The sequence below is a fragment of the Nicotiana sylvestris genome, chromosome 4 (genome assembly GCF_000393655.2).
Source record: "Nicotiana sylvestris chromosome 4, ASM39365v2, whole genome shotgun sequence".
NCBI classification, from domain to species: domain Eukaryota; kingdom Viridiplantae; phylum Streptophyta; class Magnoliopsida; order Solanales; family Solanaceae; genus Nicotiana; species Nicotiana sylvestris.
Genome location: NC_091060.1, coordinates 54,786,807 through 54,808,782, shown reverse-complemented (window position 1 = coordinate 54,808,782; position 21,976 = coordinate 54,786,807). Strand labels below are relative to the sequence as shown.

General features: G+C 36.8%; 3 protein-coding genes across 3 annotated transcripts; all 3 read left to right on the top strand.

Annotated features, from left to right (window-relative positions):
* The first annotated feature begins 11,526 nt into the window (after positions 1 to 11,526).
* On the top strand, positions 11,527 to 12,639 carry LOC104236229 (zinc-finger homeodomain protein 9-like). Its single transcript, XM_009790111.2, has one exon. It carries the CDS (start codon positions 11,732 to 11,734, stop codon positions 12,377 to 12,379), a length of 648 nt encoding a protein of 215 aa, XP_009788413.1. The 5' UTR covers positions 11,527 to 11,731; the 3' UTR covers positions 12,380 to 12,639.
* A 4,279-nt stretch (positions 12,640 to 16,918) lies between these two features.
* On the top strand, positions 16,919 to 18,947 carry LOC138889558 (uncharacterized). Its single transcript, XM_070172883.1, has 2 exons — positions 16,919 to 18,172; positions 18,672 to 18,947. Exons 1-2 carry the CDS (start codon positions 16,919 to 16,921, stop codon positions 18,945 to 18,947), a joined length of 1,530 nt encoding a protein of 509 aa, XP_070028984.1.
* Positions 18,948 to 20,043: 1,096 nt separating this feature from the next.
* Positions 20,044 to 20,490, top strand: LOC138889557 (secreted RxLR effector protein 161-like). The gene has a single exon (XM_070172882.1). The coding sequence runs from the start codon at positions 20,044 to 20,046 to the stop codon at positions 20,488 to 20,490; it is 447 nt and encodes a 148-aa protein (XP_070028983.1).
* Positions 20,491 to 21,976: the final 1,486 nt, after the last annotated feature.

The following is a 21,976-nucleotide window of genomic DNA, read 5'->3' as shown; positions in this document are numbered from 1 at the left end:
CTAATCTAATTAGTTTTGTTTCATACAAATTTTTATGAAGACGTTAGGGGTGAGCTTATATTTCTGTCTTTTTAGCCACTGCACCACATTCACATATTATTTATGTTGTTTGTTTAAGGTGTATTATTCTTTTTCAAAGTTTTATTTCGAACAAACTTTTATTTGAAATTATTATTCGCTTCCTAACAGATTTGGTATTGCATCTAATGTAAAAATATTTTGCACTCTTCTAACAGGTTGCTTGGATTACTCGGTTGCATAATTGCTAATATTTATACTTTTTACATATTAGAATTCTTTCAATATAGTAACTAAAATAATAATAGCTATTGCTAGCGTAAGAAATTTAAGTTTTTAAAATATTTTTAAAATTGTTTGTCTATTTTTAAACAAGAATGTTAAGTTGTAATAGTAAGAACACAGCATAACTTTACATTGTTCATTATATATTTTATTTTTATTTGTCCATCTAACTATTTCAAGTTCAATCAAAATGAAAACCGAAGTAGAATCGGTCTCCAATGTTGGAATACATCTATGTTTCTTATATGACTAATTTTACATTGCACCTTTAAGAGGGATATAAATATTGACAACAAGTTATGGTCACGAAGGAACAACCGAAACATATGAAAAAAAATATTTACCAGGATTATCGTCTATAAGAAAATATATTCTATGCAATACATTTTGTTATATGTTTGTACGTTACAAAATTAAACTAAGTAACAAAAAAACCTATATCTAATTAAAATTTGACCGTTCATCGTTTTAGGTTCAAATAATATCCAATCATCTTGACATTGACTTGAAATTTACCATACGACGATCCAATATTAATCATTCACAAAATTTATACCTTTTTCTTTCATTTATAATTATTTATTAAAAGCTTTTCTCATAATATTGATACTATTTTATAAAATCATACACGACATAATTCGATATACACGTACAATGCACATGCCGAGAAACTAATTTTTTATAGTCAGCTGTGTCAAATATATTTTTCCTGATTTTTAGCATTTATTTTAGGTAATAGTTGGATATCATTACCGGTTAATTTCAAAACGGTTACCCTAAATAATAGGAACTCAAATTTTCTCAAAATGATTACTCTACCATTTCTTCAATTCTTTCTCATGCCTCACGATTTACCCAAAGTCCTTACACTCCTCGATTTTTTTCTAAACTCTCACATCATTGTTATGGTGAATTTTAATAGTATGTAATATTAAATTTTATATTTGATGTATATGTTTCTGTAAATACAATGCATATTCTTTATATATCATTTGTATATGAGATGTATAATTCAAAATTTTATATTATACAATTGGCATGTGCTGTATAATTAATGTATAAATATATACATATGTATATATGATTTGTGTATAAGATGTATAAGTTAAACATTTATATTATACACATGACATATATTATGCAGTTAGTACTGTTACTGTTATTGTTAGTTAGTTAGGAAGTTATACAACTAGTTGTCAGCTGTAAATTAATGGATTCAGCCTGTTAGTTAGTTAAGCAGTAGTGGAGTTAGCTTGTATATATATATATATATATATATATATATATATATATATATCTTGTACTGTAAATGAATTGAAGCAGCAGTTATCATTTCCAGATAATCCTCTCTCTAGTAATTCATAGAGAGAGCATCGAGTTTACTGCTCATTCTTCAATGACAGATCATGTAGATTTCAGCATGGTATCAGAGCCACCGATGCTCGTCAATCTCTGAGGTTGGCTATCTCTATTTAGGTGATCTGTTTCTTCTTCTTAATTAGCTCGATTTTGTTTTTCGGCACATCAATGGTGGAAAATGCAATTCCGTATACTCATCCTCTGTACCTTGGGCCATCAGATACTCCTTGTGTTGTTTTGATTCCTGTGAAGCTTACATGATCAGAAAATTACGGTTTATGGAGCAGGAGGATAAAAGTTTCCCTTCTAGGAAAGAGGAAGTTAGGGTTTGTGACTGGAACCTGTACAAAGGAGTCATTCACAACTGAATTGAATGAACAGTGGGAAACTTGTAATGCCATTGTCTTATCATGGCTCATGAATACAGTTTCCACTGAACTTTTAAGTTGAATTGCATATGCTTCGAATGCACACCTCGTTTGGAAAGATCTGAGGAAAAGGTTTGATAAGGTCAATCGAATGCGAATTTTTCAATTGCACAGAGCCATTGCCATTTTGTTACAAAGAACTGATTCAGTCTCAAGTTATTTTACTAAGCTGAAGAGTCTATTGAATGAATATGATGTATTGGTACCAACCTCACACTCGATAGAATACAAGGAGCATCTTCAACAGCAAAGACTTCTGCAATTTCTCAACGGTTTGAATGATTCCTATGATCAAGCTAAATGACAAATCCTCTTGAAGACTAATGAGCCCTCCCTGAACCATGCTTATGCCATGGTGATAGAAAATGAATCTCAACAATCCCCTAGGCTAGGTTCAGTAAATGTGATGATTCAAAAGGTCATCACTTGTTTTAGAAATGAATTATGCATTCCGAAGTCTTAGAAACCTCTTTCAGCATCACCTTAATTTGCGTGCGTAGTCCGGCCGCGTAGCCGGATAGACATTATGTGAAAATTTGTGAAAAATGATGAATTTTGATTGTAAAATAAATTAATTTGACTTCGGTCAACATTTTGGGTAAACGAACCCGGACCCGTGATTTGACGGTCCCGGAGGGTTAGTAGGAAAATATGGGACTTGGACGTATGCTCGAAATCGAATTCCGAGGTCCCAAGCCCGAGAAATGAATTTTTGAAAGAAATTATTTTGCTGAATTAATTATGAGTTTTTGAAAGAGAAATGTGTTTGAAACAATTGGTATCGGGCCCGTATTTTGGTTTCGGAGCCCGATACAGGTCTTATATATGATTTGAGTCGAGTCTGTGAAAATTGGTAAGAAACGGATTTGAAATAATGTGAATCGGACCTTATTTGAGAAATTTGGCAAGTTTGAAGTTCTTAAGAAATTTCATGATTTTGATGCTAAATTCACAGTTGTTGATGTTATTTTAGCAATTTGAATATACGAGCAAGTCCGTATGATGCTTTTAGGTTGGTGTGCATGGTTGGTTTGGAGCCCCGAGGGCTCGGGTGAGTTTTGGATAGGCCACAGAGTGGAATTTTGACTTAGGATGTTGCAGATTTTGAACTGATGTACTGCAGGCCTGCAGGCTTCGCAATGCGATCTCGCATTTGGGAAGGCTATGTTGCAAATGCGAATTAGCCCAGGCCAGCACTATCTCGCAAATGCGAGGTCCCCATCGCAAATGCGATTCCCCCCAACTACTGCCTTAGTCGCAAATGCGACTCTTGTATCGCAAATGCGATTTCGCATTAGCGAGAGGTCTATCGCAAATGCGAAGAAGACCAGAAAATCTACTTGGTCGCAAATGTGACATTTTTTTCGCAAATGCGAACATAGCAGAGGTCGGGGTTCGCAATTGCGAACCCTGATCGCAATTCCCATATCTGCAACCTGCAATTTTTATACTTAGCCGAAAATTTCCCATTTTTCACTCTTTCAAACCAAAACACTCTTAGGCAATTTTTCAAAGATAACGCTTCTTCCAAATCGATTGTAAGTCAATTTTAACTCGTTTTCTTCAATCACTAACATCTTTTCACATGATTTCAACTCAAAATCAATGCTTTTCATAGAGGAAATTGGGTGTTTTAGGTAGAACCTAGTTTTTAAAAAAAAAGGCGATTTGGACCTCGATTTGAGGTCCGATTTCAAAATAAATTATATATTTGGGTTCGTGGGGGAATGGGTAATCGGGTTTTGGTTCGAACCTCGGGTTTTGACCATGTGGGCCCAGGGGCGATTTTTGGCTTTTTGGATATAATTTTGGAAAACTCATTTTCATGCATTGGAGTTGATTCATTTAGCATTTATTGATGTAATTAAGTAACTTGTGGCTAGATATAAGCGAATTGGTGGTGGAATCACGAGGTAAAGCGATAGTAGCGGCTTGAATTGTGTTCGTGGCATCGAAGTAAGTGTTTGGTCTAACCTTAGTTTGAGGGATTAAGAGTCGTGTCTTATTTGCTATGTGTTAATTGTGGAGTACGACATATAGGCATGGTGACGAGTATCTATACGTTGGTGTCAAGCATGCCCGTGAGTCTTGTATTGTAATTATTATGACTCTATTGTGGTTTATTGCGCTTCACATGCTATTATCATTACCGTTCCCTTGTCGGGATATTATTATCATTATTATTCCCTTGCCGGGATGTTTGTTTTGATATTATTATTCCCTTGCCGGGACCCTTTTTGTGATTGGTGTTGATAAAAGTAATGGGAGCGGGTTGTACGCCTGCAACAAGATATGTGAAACAGGAGCGGGTTGCACGCCTACAATGAGATATGTGAAATGGGAGCGGGTTGCACGCATGCAACGAGATATATGAAATGAGAGCGGGTTGTACTCTTGCAACGAGATATGTGAAATGAGAGCGGGTTGCATGCCTACAACGAGATATGTGAAATGGGATCGGGTTGCACGCCTGCAACGAGATATATGAAATAGGATCGGGTTGCACGCCTGCAACGAGATACATGAAATGGGATCGGGTTGCACACCTGCAACGAGATGTGAAATGAAAGTGAACTCTGCATTTATTTTCCCTATCCGTGTTAGTAATTGGATTTTGGTTTCTTTATATTCTCTTGATATTCTGTTGTTATCTGTTATTCCCCTAAAACATGTTTCCCCTGCCCAATTTTAATTGCAATTATCTGCTTCTATTTTCGTTGTTTATGATATAACTGCACAGGTTTATTTTGTAGTTTGGTCCTACCCTCATCACTACTTCGTCGAGGTTAGGCTAGACACTTACCAGCACATGGGGTCGGTTGTGCTGATACTACACTCTGCACTCTTTTGTGCAGACCCCAGTGTTGTAGACTTCGGACCGCAGTGAGGTTGCTGCCTTCAGTCCAACAGGCGACCCGAGGTAGTCCTGCAGGCGTCCGCGGGCCTTGGCGTCACCTCCTACCTTTCCTTTATCCTGTTTCCTTTACTCATTTCAGAAACAGTGTATATTTCATCTTTCAGACTTTGTATGTAGTGTTCTTAGACTGTTTGTGAAGCTGTGACACCAAATTCTGGGTAGAGTTGTATTTAGACTTCCGCAGTTTGTATTAAGATTAATTTATCAGATTTTGTCTTCCGCTTAATTATTTTCGCTATTTGCATGATATCTACTCATCACTGATAATGGTTTAAAACTGAAAAATGTTAAGTAGTTAGAATAACTTAGCTTGCCTAGCTTTCACCAGTAGGTGCCATCACGGCTCTTGAGAGTGGAAAATCTAGGCCGTGACAGTAAATGAAAAAAATGATCCAATGGCTATGCATGTAGGCAAAAGCCAAGGTTACAAAGGCAAGAAGCCCTTTATGCAATGTGAATATTGTGGTCTAAAAGGTCACACTAAGGAGAACTGCTATAAGATTGTCGGGTATCCTGAAGACTTCAAGGCAAGGAGGAAGTCTAATAACAATATTGGAGGTCAATATGGCCGTGGCAATGGGGATCAATTTGGCTTTGGGCGTGGATCTCACCAACATTTCACTGCAGCCAACAATGTGCTTGGGGACACTGATGCTCATTCTCAAGGATCCTTATCAACTGGTGATGTACTAGGAGGAATAACTGGGAAGGCACCATATTTCACGGAGGAACAATACAAACAGATCCTTGAGCTGTTAAACAAGGATACAACTTCTGATTGTCAAGTCAACATGGCAGGTATAACAAGTAACTTCTTTTCTAAGGACTATTTAGATGAGTGGATTGTAGATTCTGGTGCCAGTCATCACATAGTAACTTCCAATAATATACTGATGAATAACAATAAGACTACTAGGGCTTCTAGTAATGTGATTCACTTACCTAATATAGATAGGATTCCTATTGCACTTACTGGTTGGGCTACTATATTTGGCAATGAAGCAATACATGATGTCCTTTATATTCCAGGATTCAAGTTTAACCTCCTCTCAGTCTCCAAACTAACCAAGAAACTCTGCTGCTCAGTGAACTTTTACCCTGACTTTATGTTGTTTCAGGACCTTCATAATGGCAGGGTGAAGGGGATTAGTAAGGAGACAAGGGGGTTTGTACATATTCAAAGGAGTCAATGGCATCAATAAGGCACAACATGACATAGTTGCTGCTGCAACAGTAAAGGAAGATTGCAGGCTGTTGCATCAAAGACTTGGACATCCATCTCTTCCATCCATGAAGAATATCACCTTGCTAAGCAAGAATGTAAATAGTGAGTCATTGAATAATTGTCCAGTCTGTCCATTAGCCAAACAAACTAGGCTGACGTTTACTAATAGTACATCCAGAGCTGAAGCTCCTTCCTCTCTTGTTCATATGGATCTTTGGGGACCTTATAAGATTCGTACTTTTGATAAGAAATACTATTTTCTAACTATTATTGATGATTTTAGTAGATATGTCTGGATCTATTTGCTACTACTTAAGTCTGAAACTATAGTTGCCATTAAGAATTTTTCGTTTATGGTAAAGAACCAATTTGGGAAGATGGTTAAAATCATGAGATCAGACAATGGCACATAGTTTTTAACTCTCAGTGCAAGGATCTACTGCAGAATTTGGGAATTCTGCATTAGAGTAGTTGTATGCACACTCTACAATAGAATGGTGTTATGGAGAGAAACCACAGACATATTCTGGATATGGTAAGGGCCATAAGGTTTCAGTCAAAATTGCCTATTAAGTATTGGGGCATGTATGTTATAGCTGATGTGTACTTAATAAATACGCTTCCTTCAACAACACTTCAAGAAAGAGTCCATATTAAGTAATGCATAACAAACCACCATCACTAACACATCTAAGAGTTATGGGATATCTATGCTATGCAACAATCATTCCAAAAAGGGGATAACTTTGCAGAAAGAGCAAAAGCTGTTGTGCTCATGAGATATTATGAGAGACAAAAGAGATATATTTTGATTGAACTAGCTACAAGACAATTCTTTGTCAGTAGAGATATGGCCCTCAAGGAGTCAGAGTTCCCTTTTGCTCAAGATGCTGTTGAACCTGATTCAGAGGATCATAGTTTCTTGGAACAACCTAACTATGATGTTCCTACCTCAGAGGTTAATCATACTAATGAGGAACAAGATCAGAATGCAGGTTTACAGGAAATAGCCACAGAAGAAGAGAGTGTGATGTCTCAACCAGCTGCACCAACAACAAATCCTATGACCACCATAACTGATTCACCATCTGAGAGCATGCAAGCAGAAGGACCTCAACCTCCTATCAGAAAGTCAACTATAGAGTCTAGAGAGCCCATCTGGATGAAGGACTACATAGCACATGGGAAGTCAAGTAGCAAATATCCTATAGCCGATTGTTTGTCTTATGAAGAACTACTCATGTATATCATCCCTACCTAGCAAACTTTTCTAGTCTGGTAGAACCTCAGAAATTCAGGCAGGTTGTGAAGGATACAAGATGGGTAGAAGCTATGAAACAAGAGGTCAAAATACTAGAAGACAACAGAATATGGGAAGTAGTGCTTTGGAAACAAACCTAAGGCTCACCACAGTGCAGTACGATGCTGCAACTGGAGTTAAAGGTGATGAAGTTCTGCATGATGTTGGTCTGTATCAAAGACTGATTGGCAAACTGATGTATGTCACTACCACCAGATCAGACATTAGTTATGCCATCCAAACACTAAGTCAATTCATGTAGCAGCCAAAGAGATCTCATGGGGAGGCTGCACTGAGGGTAGTATGGTATTTGAAAGGCTCTTACGACCAAGGTATTTGGTTGAGATCAGAAGCTCCTACTACAGAGTTAACTTGTTGGTGTGATTCAGACTAGACAGCCTGTCCTAACACAAGAAGATTTATCACTGGTTATGTGATCAAACTTGGTGCATCCTTAATCTCATGGAAATCAAAAAAATAACAAACAGTGTCTAGGAGTTCAGCAGAAGCTGAGTATAGAAATATGGCTTCAGCTGTAGCAGAGGTTACTTGGTTGCTAGGCCTGTTTAAAAAGCTGGGAGTGGATGTTAAGACACTTGTTGCAGTTATGAGTGACATCAAGTCGACTATGCAGATTGCAGCTAATCCTATTTTTCATGAACGTTCTAAGCATATCGAGATAGATTGTCACTTCATCAGAGACACGATTAAAGATGGAATTGTGCAGACAATCTATGTGAACACCAAGGATCAGTTGGTTGACCTACTTACCAAAGGTCTAAGTCAGGCTCAACATAATCACCTCTTAGGCAAGCTTGGTGTGATTAACATTTTACACCCTGCAGCTTGAGGGGGAATATTATGAAGTTTGTACTGTTACAGTTAGTTAGTTATGTTAGTTACTGTTACTGTTAGTTAGTTAGGAAGTTATACAGTTAGTTGTCAGCTGTAAATTAACGGATCCAGCCTGTTAGTTATTTAAATATTAGTGAAATTAGCTTATATATATATCTTGTACTGTAAATGAATTGAAGCAGCAGTTATCATTTTCAGATAATCTTTTCTCTAGCTCTTCCATTCATATGCTCTGTAATTCAAAGAGGGAGCATCAAGTTCACTGCTCATTCTTCAATGGCAGATCGCGTAGATTTCAGCAACATGTGTGTCGTATAATTAATATCGAATTATATGTATAATTATGTATATATAATTTGTACATGATATATATATATATATATATATATATATATATATATATATCATTTCTGAAACAACGCTGAATTGACATTTTTTAAAATAATGTTTATAATTTTGATCCTGTTAAGAAATATTTTAGGAAAATAACCTCAAATTAGATTTTTAAAACATGCTAAGTAGGATTTTCCTCAATTACTAGAATTTTAAAGCACGTTGGCCAGAATTTTAAAGCACACTACAATTATGGTAATTGTTAGGATTTAGCCATCACTAGAATTTCAATCATAATGCTCAAAAAATTTCGGTGGCCATCAGGATTTTGTGGTAAAATCCTGACGACCACCACAACTGCTACATGCTTTAAATTTTTGCCTAGTGTTCTTTAAAATTTTGGTATTTTAGCAAAAAATTCTGTCAAGCATACTTTAAAATACCAGTATGTCGATTAATGGTGTTAAAAAATTAATAGTGACGCAAAAGTATCTTGTTTATGTCATTCTCCCAAACCATTTGATATTTGAAGATCGAGATTCTTGGTAAGGAAAAGTATTTCCAAAGTCAAATCCAAAACATTTGGTTAATAATAAAGAGATAATAATATGTGCGGCATTTGCGCAAGAGCTCTGTTCTGAGACCACTATTTTTGTTCGTATATCAAAGTAGAGTGCCATATTTGATTAATTATTAGAGATGATTGTTTGATCCAATTATATATCTGCTATGATCTTATTTCAATAAACTCTCGAATGATTCATTTGAGTCATACCACCAAAACCTTAGCATACACGTAACCATATAAAAGTACAATACAATATTGTTACAACTAGGTCAGGAGATAAACAAGATGCCATGGCTACGGAATGCATTGTATGACAGGCAAAAGATCAGGATCTTTACACAAATAGCCGGTCATATTCATTGTTTTTTTTAATTATATATATAGGTTATACATTGATTATATATAATTATACACATATAATACGTAAATTATGTATATATTATACCTCCACCGGTTATTTTTAATTTAAGCGATTGAGTTATTTTGATTAATTCTTCCAAAGATAATATAAAAGTGAATATAACAACCACGTCGCCCTATTACTACGCTTTCTTTTGAAGCTCATTTGACAATACGTTGCAGCACAACGAGGGGCCTGATCTAGAAGAGATGAATGCCAACAAATCACTTTTATTACTATCATTAATCTTAATGAGACATGTCATTCATGTTTCTTTAGCTTCGTAGCTAGTTGCTAATAACGTGCATCCGATTAGGACTTAGGTGCTAAAATAATATAATCGTTCACTGTGAGACTAATTTTTGTAAGTACCTAGAATAACACATAATATTTTCTTAATAATAATTTGGTATTTAGTATTCATTGTGATATATGACTAATTCAAATTCACGTTGCATAAGAACAGTATAACGCATACTAAAGAAAAAAATGCTCCCTATTAGGGGTTTCTCAATTCTCAATTGTTCAAATTTGAGCCCTGTGATGCTGATTGAAACGTTGTTCTCTAAGAGATGTTGATTGCAACCTTGTTCTCTAGGGAGTATTATTTAAAGAAAAAAAAAATCCGTCAATAGAATATTTGCATATCTTGAATAGGATTTTGCAGTTGCCAATTGCATTTCAGTTGATAAAATTCGTCTATTTTCCTGAAAACATGGAATAGTTCCATACTGGGAAATTTAACAAGACCTCAAGAGTTGTTCCCAACTTACAATAATAACTAAAAAAGAACCATAATTTCTAGTGTTTGACATAAAATAAAGTAAGATCATAATAACGGACGTGTGATAATTAGGTGTTACTGCGGCGTTATGAAAAATCATCATAATAACAACATCAGAAATGATAATGATGATAGAAGCATAAATCCGTGACTGAATTTACTAATTAAGTCTATCTTTAATGTTAACTCATAAACATGGACTCCACTTTTATATTTCTTGTTAAATTCCTCCTGTGAGTTTACACCTACACAATGAATATCTTCTTAATAGAGAGACAACATTTATTGGTTTAGTAGTGGGGGTCAACTATTACCTCTTCCTAGATCTGCTTAAGACACGTGCTCTAACCAATTCATATAATAGTCATCAATGCTCATAAGTTTGAACTTTGACCATATATGTCCTGCTTTGAATTAATTACAGCAGTTTTGTTGAACAACTCACTTCCACCTCTATTTATTGATTCTCCCCACACCTAATTAGGCCCTTTTCCTTATTACTAAGTGTTATAATAAAGTTGTAATAATATGTTCTTGGCTTGAGCTTTAAGTAGAGTTGTTATTGATAAAGAGTACTTTATTTTCCAAAGTTAAATTTTAATTCTCGATTTGAATCTAAATTAATCGAGCCCCCAAAGTGATAGAAAATAAAAATAAAAAAAACATAATAACGTAGTTGGTCTGGATGTAGTTTTCACATTCTTATCTCCACATGCCTTATACAGAAATTAAGACTTTAGTGCGTTTTATTTGGTAACGATGTAGAAATGTATTTGTACAATATTCAAATAACGTAGAAAGTAATTAGAAATAATTTTATAGCAAAAATTAATTAATAACCTAATACAAATGATAGTAGTAACTAACTGACATTCACATATTTCTAAATTAATTGTGTTAAGAAAAAATTAGCTAGATTATCACTTGTTAGTAAATATAACTTTTATATCCCATTCAAAAAATTTAACCTCTCCTATATATATATATATTTATTATACTACCCAAAACCTGGCCTCCTGAATTTTCATATAAATATAGCGGTTGATCACTTTGGCAAGGGTCTTTCTGTCGCAGTCTTATTCTTATCTCTAGGGATATTATTTGCATTACTTTCATAGATTCCATTATCAGCAGCATAGCCATAATGCAATATTGACCGCTTTGCTTTATACATTATCATCTGCTTCAAGAAATTATCTCGACTTAAACTCTTAGTAGAAACCCCTAAATATCTTTCTTTTCAACCATAAGGCATCAATATGGACTCAACCTGCAGCATCCCTACCCCTACCCCTATCCCCACAAAAACTCAAGTACCCCTAATTAAGCCTTTGTCCTTCACCAACGTGACATCCAAGAAGCACCACCAAGTGCACAACCACCAACCGCCGTCTGCGGTGGTGACTTACAAGGAATGCTTGAAGAACCACGCAGCCAGCATAGGTGGACACACCGTGGACGGTTGTGGTGAATTCATTCCATCGCCAAGTGCCACTGCCGCCGATCCGACTTCGCTAAAATGCGATGTCTGTGGTTGCCACCGCAACTTCCACCGCCGAGAACCTGATGATGATTTTATGGACATCCGCCACCATCATGCGCAAGTGGCGACGCCTGCTACGCCCACAGCACTAAAGCCAGAGAACCCAAGAAGAAGAAGACGGTTCAGGACAAAATTCAGCCAGGAACAGAAAAATAAGATGTATTCTTTCTCTGAAAAGTTGGGTTGGAGATTGCAGAAGTGTGATGAAGCTAAGGTCGACGAGTTTTGCAATGAAATAGGGGTTGGTAAAGGAGTTTTCAGAGTTTGGATGCACAATAACAAGAGCACATTGGGAAAAAAGGATTTCCAAAATGCCAACAACAGTACTAGACCATACCCTACCACAACAAACAGTAAACGTTGACCATAGTACTAGACTATATAGCATTGAAAATAATGGCTTCAACATCAAGTAATGGCTCCAGCAGCGAAATAATGACGGTCGTCGTTCCAATGAGAACACTAGTTTCCTTCGTATTTCCACTAGTGGCTATTCTTCTTCAGCTTGATTTATTTTGTAATAAAACGTTAGTTTCTTAATTCGTTTTTGTGATTTCAGCGCTTGAAAATTTTTAATGTCCGTGCCCATGAAGCCAAGTAATAAAAATCAAAATTTTGTATTAACTTCAAGTTTGTCATTGTTGACTAACACCTTTAAAGGTCATTGAGAAGTTTGACGCATGCTAACTATATTAGTTTACGTGTGAATGACCAGGCTAATTATATGAACAATATTAGACATGACAATAAGTATAGGAGGTGCATTGAGAAAATTGAGAGGGGGAACGGGTTCTCTGGTTCTCAGGGTGGAATAAAGTCATTCTGCTGGAAAAATTGTATAGAGGTCTGGTTCTCGGGGAACTTCAATTATATATATGTTTGTCATCATCAAAAAAGCGCTGATAATTTTTTTTCACTCAAAGCCCTCCAAGGTGGGAGTGTATCTTTTGGCAATGGCAAAAAGGGATACATTCTAGGAGTAGGAAGAGTTGGGAAGACACTCACTCACTTAATTGAGAATGTGTACTATGTGAATGGCCTGAAATACAGCCTACTAAGTGTCTCTCAAATCTGCGACAAAGAAAACAAAGTTGAATTATTATCAAAGACTTGCACAGTCACCAATCATGTGACTAGTGAAGTGGTTCTGATGGAAAAAAGATTCAAAAATATCTACTTTTCTGATTTTGAGGCTTTTAATAGTGGGGATCTTAATGTTTGAGTGCTGTTGATGATGATGTTGAGCTATGGCACAGAAGATTGGGACATATATGCAAGCTTTTCGTTGACGAACAAATTGGTTAAGAAGGACCTGGTTCATAGGCTGCCTAAGTCAAGGTTGAAGGATCACAAGGTGTGTGATACATGTGTAAGAGGAAAACAAGTCAGGTCCTCCTTCAAGCCAATAAAGGAAGTAAGCACCTCAAGGCCACTTGATCTCCTTCGTATGGATTTGCGTGGACCTATGAGGGTGCCCAGTAGAGGAGGAAAGAAGTATATTTTTGTCATAGTTGATGACAACTCCAGATTCATATGGACCTTGTTCCTCAGAACCAAGGATGAAACTTTTCCAGTTTTTGCTGCCTTTGTGAAGCAGATTCAAGTGAGGATGAGCCATAATGTTGTAAGCATAAGATCTGATCATGGCACATAGTTCGATAATGCAAAATTCGATGAATTCTGCGTTGAAAGTGGTATGTGTCATAATTTTTCAGCTCCCATAATACCCTAACAAAATGGTGTTGTGGAGAGAAAAAATAGGACTCTTGAAGACATGGCAAGGACGATGCTAATTGACAGTGGTGTACCAAAAAGTTTTTGGGCGGAGGCATGTAACACTGCTTGCTATATAAATAGGTACATGATCAGGTCCCTCTTAAACAAGACCCCGTATGACTTGCTAAATGGGAGAAAACCCAAGATAACTCACCTGAGAACGTTTGGTTGCAAATATTTTATACTCAATAATGGTAAGGAAGCGCTGGGAAAATTTGATACCAAAAGTGATGAAGGAATCTTTCTTGGATATTCCTCACAAAGCAAAACATACAAGGTCTACAACAAATAGACTCAATGTGTTGAAGAATATATATATGTAATCTTTGATGAATCACACCACTTATGTGGGAAAGACTCACATGATAAGATTGATCAAGACGGAGAGCAGTCAAAGGTTCTTGGAGAAGGCTGATATGATGAGTCAAGCCAAGGAATCTAACGAAATAGATGTAGCAGAACTTCCAGATGATATAGAAGAACCTAGTTCCTCTATTACAACAACTGAAGCAGAAAATAGAGTTGCTGATGCCGTGCAGGGAACTCCTAATGCTGAGCAGAGAAGTGGCACTCACTCTTTCATTAATGCTAACAATGGATCCCATTAAAAGGAACCTGGGTCTTCTCACAATGAGATTCAAGTATCCAACTGGAAGCACAAAAGTTCACATCCTCTCCAAAATGTGATCACTCCTATTGATTCTGGGATTCAAACCAGATCAAAGACAAGGAGCTCATTTGCCTTCTCAGCTTTCCTTTCTCAAATTGAGCCAACCCAAAAATATCAAGAAAGCATTGAAAGATGTTGACAATATTACTGCTATGCAAGATGAACTCCATCAATTTGAGAGGAACAATGTATAGCACCTGGTTCCTCAACCCTCAAACAGAACTATTATAGGAACCAGGTGGGTGTTCAGAAACAAGCTTGATGAGTTTGGGAATACAACAAGGAACAAGGCCAGGTTAGTGGTTCAAGGCTATAATCAAGAAGAATGTATTGACTATGATGAGACTTTTTCCCCAATTGCTCGAATAAAAGCCATCAAAATTCTCATTGACTTTGCATCTCATATAGAATTCAAATTGTTCCAAATGGATGTCAAGAGTGCATTTCTGAATGGGTATTTAAAGGAAGAAGTCTTTGTCAAACAACCACATGGTTTTGAGTGTCATAAACATCTTGACATATATTCAAACTTGATAAGGCATTATATGGGTTAAAGCAGGCCCTTCATGCATGGTATGAAAGGTTGTCTATGTTCCTTCTGGAAAATGGCTTTACAAGAGAAAAAATTAACAACACTCTATTTTTGAAGAAACGAGGGGGAACCTGCTGATTGTGCAAGTTTATGTTGACAACATCATCTTTGATGCAACAAATGATTCCTTGTGTGAGGAGTTTGCCAAGCTTATTGGAAGCGAGTTTGAGATAAGCATGATGGAGAAATCGAACCTTTTTTAGGTCTTCAAGTTAAGCAAACCTTTAAGAGAGCGATGATAAGTTAGCAGAAGTACATCAAAGAACTCCTGAAGATATTTGAGATGGAAAGCTCAAAAACCATTGATACTCTAATTGCCACTGCCACTCGTGATAGGTTACAAGTACCTTGGGCATAAGTACTTTACTTTATGTTTTGATGATCTAACAAACTTACCATCCAGAACCAGATAAGGAACCTGTTACACATTTACAAGACCTTGAGATCAAAAATTTCTAGTTTGGGATCCAGCGTGGGATATAACTCAACTCTTCAGAGTGGAAGGAATAGCTGAGGGAATAGGTCCCTACCAGTTCCTGAGGAGATTGTATGAAGCCAACTCTCTAGTAGGAAAGTTCTGCCTGCACACACTACTGTATAAGAACAATGCAACACTCAACTTTCTGTGGAAGGCTTTTTACCTACATTGCTTTCATCATTGTAAGTAATGTCACACACGTATAAATACAATCAAGGAAGGTAAAAAAACTTACTTCATGAGAGAACCAGATAAAGGACCTGAAGCATGCCTAGTACGATCATTCAAGTTAATCGACTCAAGATAATCTGGGCAGTGTGCCTTTAGATTCACAAGAACCAGATTAGGGACCCGATCCCTTGGTGTTCCCTTGACAGAAGTATAAGTCAACTATAAAGCTGGAAAGCAACTGCAGAAAGTGACTGCCTGCAACTGTACACACGACAGTGTAGCAGACAGTGTAGCAGTCACTTCCCATTGGGAAAGGCATGTACTAACCAAGAATTGACATCACCATTGTGAATTGACATCACCATGATGATGTCTTTTGTAGTATAAACCTGGTGCAAGGCACAAGACATTTTTTAAACACTTGCAAAAATCAAAAGAAGATATTCTCTCAAGTGCTTGACACAACCTCTCTCAAGAACAAAGCTGCTGCAATCTCAAGGACCGGATCCAAGATTGAAGATATCTTAAGTCCTTAGGTTTGTTGAGTCTTTGTTATTTGTTCTTCATTTGTAACTCCTATCTTTCTTTCTTAGAAGTTGTGTTTTAGGAAACCCAAAATCACAAACCCTCTAAGTTTGTGTTGTGACTAGAGTTAGTCATAAGTTAAAGTCTTTATAACTAGAGAGTGACAAAGTGGCTTGTGGTAAGAGTATTACAAGTTAGTTAAGTTAAAGTCTTTGTAACTAGAGAGTGACAAAGTGGCTTGTGGTAGAGTATCACAAGTTAGTTAAGTTGATGTCTTTGTAATAGAGTCATTATAAAATGGCTTGTAATAGTGAGATTACAAGTTAGTGGAGTTGAAAGCCTACAAGTGTAGGTCATGGTTTTGTCCCCTTGAGTGAGATTTTTCCACGTAAAAATCCCCTGTGTTCTTTATTTACTACCGAGCTACTGTGGGAAAAATTAGAGAACCTGATTCTCTATACTGGTTGGTTTTACAGTCTGTTGCTTACAGTGAGAACTGATAGAGAACCCGGTTCTCTATACAGTTTGGTGAATGCTTAGTTTCTATCAATTGGTATCAGAGCAGGTTCTCTCTAAAAGGTTAACACCTAGAAAGGATCTTCATGGATGCTCTACCAAACTTCGATGAAGGACAATCAACATACAGACTACCAAGATTTAACGGCCAATACTATGCTTGGTGGAAACAAGAATGCATGACTTCATAATGGCTGAGGACTCCGAGATTTGGGATGTGATTTGTGATGGTCCCTTTATCCCTATGAAGGCTGTTGGAGAGGAAACAAGGACTATTCCAAAAACAAGAAAAGAATACAATGGAGCTGACCAAAAAACTATTGAGAAGAACTTCAAGGCGAAGAAGATTCTTGTGTGTGGTATTGGACCAAACGAGTATAATTGTATCTCGGCATGTGAATCTGCTAAGGAAATCTGGGAAGCTCTTCAAACGGCTCACGAGGGAACTACTCAGGTAAAACAGTCCAAAATAGATATGCTTACAATTGAGTATGAACTCCTTAAGATGGAAGAGCATGAGTTCATTCAAGAGATGCATACCCGTTTCACCTCCATAATCAATGAGCTTCATTCACTGGGTGAAATCATTTCAACCAACAAGTTGGTCCGGAAGATACTCAGTGTTCTACCAAGTTCCTGGGAGAGCAAGGTTAATGCTATCACTAAAGCCAAAGACATGCAGAAGCTGACTATAGATGAGCTTATTGGAAATATCAAAACATATGAGATAAAGAGAAAAAAGGATCTTGAAAGAAGAGAGACCAATGAGGAGAGGAACCTGGTTCTCAAAGCTGCCCTCACTGACTCAAGTAGTGATAAATCTGAAATGACGTATCTCACTCGAAGATTTCAAAAGGTGGTTCATAAAAATTGCGAGATCCCAAAGAAAGGAAGTTCAAGCAGGAATTTCAAAAGAAATGATTGCTGTCATAGGTGTGGAAAGCGTGGACACTTTATTAAAGACTGCCCTCTTCATAAGCAGGATCATTACAAAACCAACACTTATAAGGCAACAAAGAGGAACCCGGTCCCTGACAGGAAATTCAAAAGAAGAGATGCTTCTGACAACATGGTGAAGCAAGCTTTGGCTGACTGGGGAGATTTATCTAGTGAATCTGAAGGTGATAATGACCAAGGAGATGCATCTATGATGGTTGTTGACAATAAATATGAGTCAATATTTACACTCATGGCTAAATCTGATGATGACGAGGACAAGGAGGAAGATGAGGTAAGTTTTCTTGATGTTCAAAGAAGTTTAAAAATTTACTCTAAGAAAAAATTGATGTCCTTAGCAAATGTGTTGATTGATGCCTATCATAGCCTCATTAATGAGAAAAATGCTTTAATAGAAGAAATTGGTGATATAGAACAAGAGAGGGATGATATGGTAGTTTCCATTGTAGACTTGAAGGAACAAGTGGAAGAAGTAACTAGAGAACATATCTTGTTAAAAAAACAAACAAAAAAAATGGATGGACAACACTAAGGTAAAGAAGTGGTTAGTGAGGTTAAACTTGAGCTTGAGAGTGAGCTTAAGAAAGTTAAAACAAGTCTTGTTGTTGAGCTTGAAAAGAATAGACAACTTCAGGAGGATTTAAAAAGGATTAAAAGTGATCTTGATAAGTCACTTAAATGGAATCGGTCCTCTGATGTAATAACGTCTATGTACATGAGTAATGGTGGAAACATGCAAGGAATCGGGTTCCAAAAGGCTAAAACCTCCTATAATTACCATAACAAATATGTAACTGTGGCTGATAATAGGTTGTGCACTCACTGTCGTCAAACTAGTCATTACAAGGACTCTTGTAAAGTTAAAATTCAGTCTTGGCAGAAAAATAAAGATTTTGTTCAAAAGAGGCGTACTAAAGAGGCAGAAAAATAAAGTTTTTGTTCCTAAATCTAATCATTGATTTAGTGTGCAGGCTGAAGTGAGAGGTAGCAGTCAAAAGTTAAAATGGTACATGGATAGTGGCTGCTCTAAGCATAAAATTAGAAGAATGAATGATGTCCTCTCACTCAAGGCCCTGCAAGGAGAGAGTGTATCCTTTGAAAATGGCAAGAAGGGATACATTCTAGGAGTTGGAAGGATCGGGAAGTCTCTTCCCCACTCTATTGAAAATGCGTACTTCGTGAAGGGGTTGAAGTATAGCTTGCTGGGTATTTCCCAAATCTCTGACAAGGGGATCTTAGCTGTCTGAGTGCTGCTAATGATAATGCTGAGCTATGACATAGAAGGTTGGGTCATGCAAGTTTCACGCTGCTGAACAAATGAGTCAAGAAGGACCTAGTTTATGGTCTACTCAAGTCAAGCTTCAAGGATAACAGGGTGTGTGATGCATGTGTAAAAAGAAAGCAAGTCAGATCCTCTTTCAAGCCCAAAAAGGAAGTTAGCATCTCAAGGCCACTTGATCTCCTCCATATGGATCTATGTGGACCTATGAGGATGCCAAGTAGAGGAGGAAAGAGATACATATTTTCGTCATTATGGATGATTACTCCAGATTTACATGGACCTTGTTCCTCAGAACTGAAGATGAGACTCCAACCGACATAGAGGAACCTGGTCCCTTAATCACAATATCTGAAGCAGAAAACAAAGTTGTGGATGTTGTACATGGAACTCCAGCTGCTGAGAAATTCAAACCAGATCAAAGACAAGAAACTCACTTGCCTTCTCAGCTTTTCTCTCTCAAATAGAGCCTAAGAATATCAAGGAAGCATTGAAAGATGCTGACTGGATTACAACTATGCAAGAAGAGCTCCGTCAACTTGAGAGGAACAGTGTGTGGAACCTGGTTCCACGACCAGCTGACAAAATTGTTATAGGAGTGAGGCTCCCCGTGCTTGGTCTGAAAGGTTGTCAAAATTCCTTCTAGAAAATGGCTTTACAAGAGGGAAAATTGACAACACTATTTTTTTTTGAAGAAATGAGGTAGGAACCTACTCATTGTGCAGATCTATGTTGATGGCATCATCTTTGGAGCAATAGTTGACTCTCAATGTGAAGAATTTGCAAAACTCATGGGAAGTGAGTTAGAAATGAGTACGATGGGGGAACTGAATTTCTTCTTAGATTTACAAGTGAAGAAAACTCCCAAGGGGACAATAATAAGACAACATAAGTACATCAAGAAGCTGCTGAAGAGATTTGACATGGAGACATTAAAAATCATTGACACTCCCATCGCCACAGCTACTTGTCTAGAATGGATGAACCTGGTTCCCCTATAAATCAGACCATGCATAGAGGTATCATAGGGTCACTTCTGTAGCAGACCAGATATTGTTTTTAGTATGGGTCTGTGTGCCGAGTTTCAATCCAGTCCAAAGGAATCTCATCTGAAAGCTACCAAGAGAATCCTAAGATATCTCAAAGGGATGCAGGACCTGGTTCTCTACTATCCCTCGGGAGATAACATTCAATTGCTTGAATATGCTAATGCTGATTATGTTGAATATCTGGTGAATAGAAATAGCACATCTGGAACGGCAAATTTTTTGGGGTCATGCTTGATCTCATGGGGTACAAAGAAACAAACTGTGTGGCTCTTTCAACACAAAAGGATCAAACATATTTATGTGAGGCATCATTTTTCTGAAGGACAATGTATTGAAAAGTTTCTGATTTGTATGAAGTTCTGGAAGACGGAGGACCAGGTAGCAGACATCTTCACCAAGGCGCTGAGCAGGGAACATTTTGAAAGAAATCGTTTGGAGTTAGGGTTGATCAAGCTCAACTAAGGACCTGGTCCCTCGATGATTGGCTATGTTAGTAAGGAAAGGTACAATGCTAAAAAGTATTTTTCGGCGACATCTAACTCAAATCTATACTGTTACAGGTATACACATATGGCAGTTTCTGGACAAAAATAAGTAAGAGTGACATTGCACTTCTAGGTAGGGCTGGGCATAATTTGGTAGATACCAAATTACCGTACCGAAATCGAAAATTTTGGTATTTGGTATACGGTATTTTGGTATTTGGTTTAAGTTTTTTGAAGAATTAGTATTAGGTATGGTATTTGGTATTTTAAAATAAAATACCGAAATACCGATACCGTACCGAAATATATATTATATTAGACAAAACACATATTATCAATTATAACATAAATATAACAAAATCTAAAATTTTACTTTCCTTTATTCTCAAAGTTCATCAATTAACTCTAAACAAGTAACAAGACATTTCTAATGATCAAATATTCTTTTATGTACAATTTTCTCTATTTTGGTCGATATTTGCTAGTTTTGGACAAAATTTTTGTCAACAAATATTTTCAGTTTTGTATTTTTGAGTACTTTAATTAAGAATATTAGAGTGTATGGCTCTATGCATTAGTTAGTATTCAAATCGAATAAACCGAATTTACCGAACCGAAAGGAGAAAAACCGAACCATATCTAATTTAATTAGGTACGATATTGGTATAGGATTTTAAGAAACCGAATACCGAAAATACCGAACCAAAATCTCTAAATAACGTACTGTACCGACCAACGAACATCCCTACTTCTAGGAGTCTTTGCTCGAAATTTTCAAAAACCGTCAAGGAACCTGGTTCCTGTGACTCAGGTTAGTAGTCTCTCCAATACTTATATGCCTTTTTAAGCTGTTGAAGTGTCTACCTTTCTCCTGCCTATCCTCCTAACATTTGAAGTCCAAAATGTTAAACCTTTTCTGAACTGACATGTTGCCCCAAAAAGTCACTTCTCTATCTTACACCCAACTAAAACCGATTCTTTTCTTCAAAACCAAAATCAACCTTGTCTCAAAATAATCCTTCTTTCCAAATATGCCAGAAGTGAACCCAACTCTCCCACTTTCCAAATACCTAACTCCATCGGAATCAGAACCCCAAGAATTCTTTGGTAGATTTTAATAGAAGTTTAACTGAAAAGGAACAGGGTAGATCTAATATTCTAGAGCATAAGGCTGAAGTTGTTGCTGGATTTGTGGAAGCCTTGAAGGATGGATAAATTGGTAAATGTGAGGACTAAATGAGGGACCTGATCCCTCAAATCCTTCTTATGAAGTCAATTTTAATGATGATCTTTTTATGTTTGAGTTTTATATTTAAATGAACTTCCGATCCAGTAAAAAAAGGATTGATGAAAAGTAGGCTATTGATGATGAAGTGGTGTGACCTGCTGATGTGATTGTGGAAGAGAGAATGAAATGAAATCTTTACCTGTGAGAAAGAATTTAAAAAAAAAATTGAGAAAAG

Excerpts from the sequence above, each read along its gene's own strand:
- LOC138889558 (XM_070172883.1), top strand. The coding sequence starts at position 16,919 with ATGCATGACTTCATAATGGCTGAGGACTCCGAGATTTGGGATGTGATT. Across the intron at positions 18,173-18,671 it reads TGAAGGAACAAGTGGAAGAA|GCTGAAGTGAGAGGTAGCAG; the intron begins GTAACTAGAGAA and ends TTTAGTGTGCAG.
- LOC104236229 (XM_009790111.2), top strand. The coding sequence starts at position 11,732 with ATGGACTCAACCTGCAGCATCCCTACCCCTACCCCTATCCCCACAAAA.
- LOC138889557 (XM_070172882.1), top strand. The coding sequence starts at position 20,044 with ATGGGTCTGTGTGCCGAGTTTCAATCCAGTCCAAAGGAATCTCATCTG.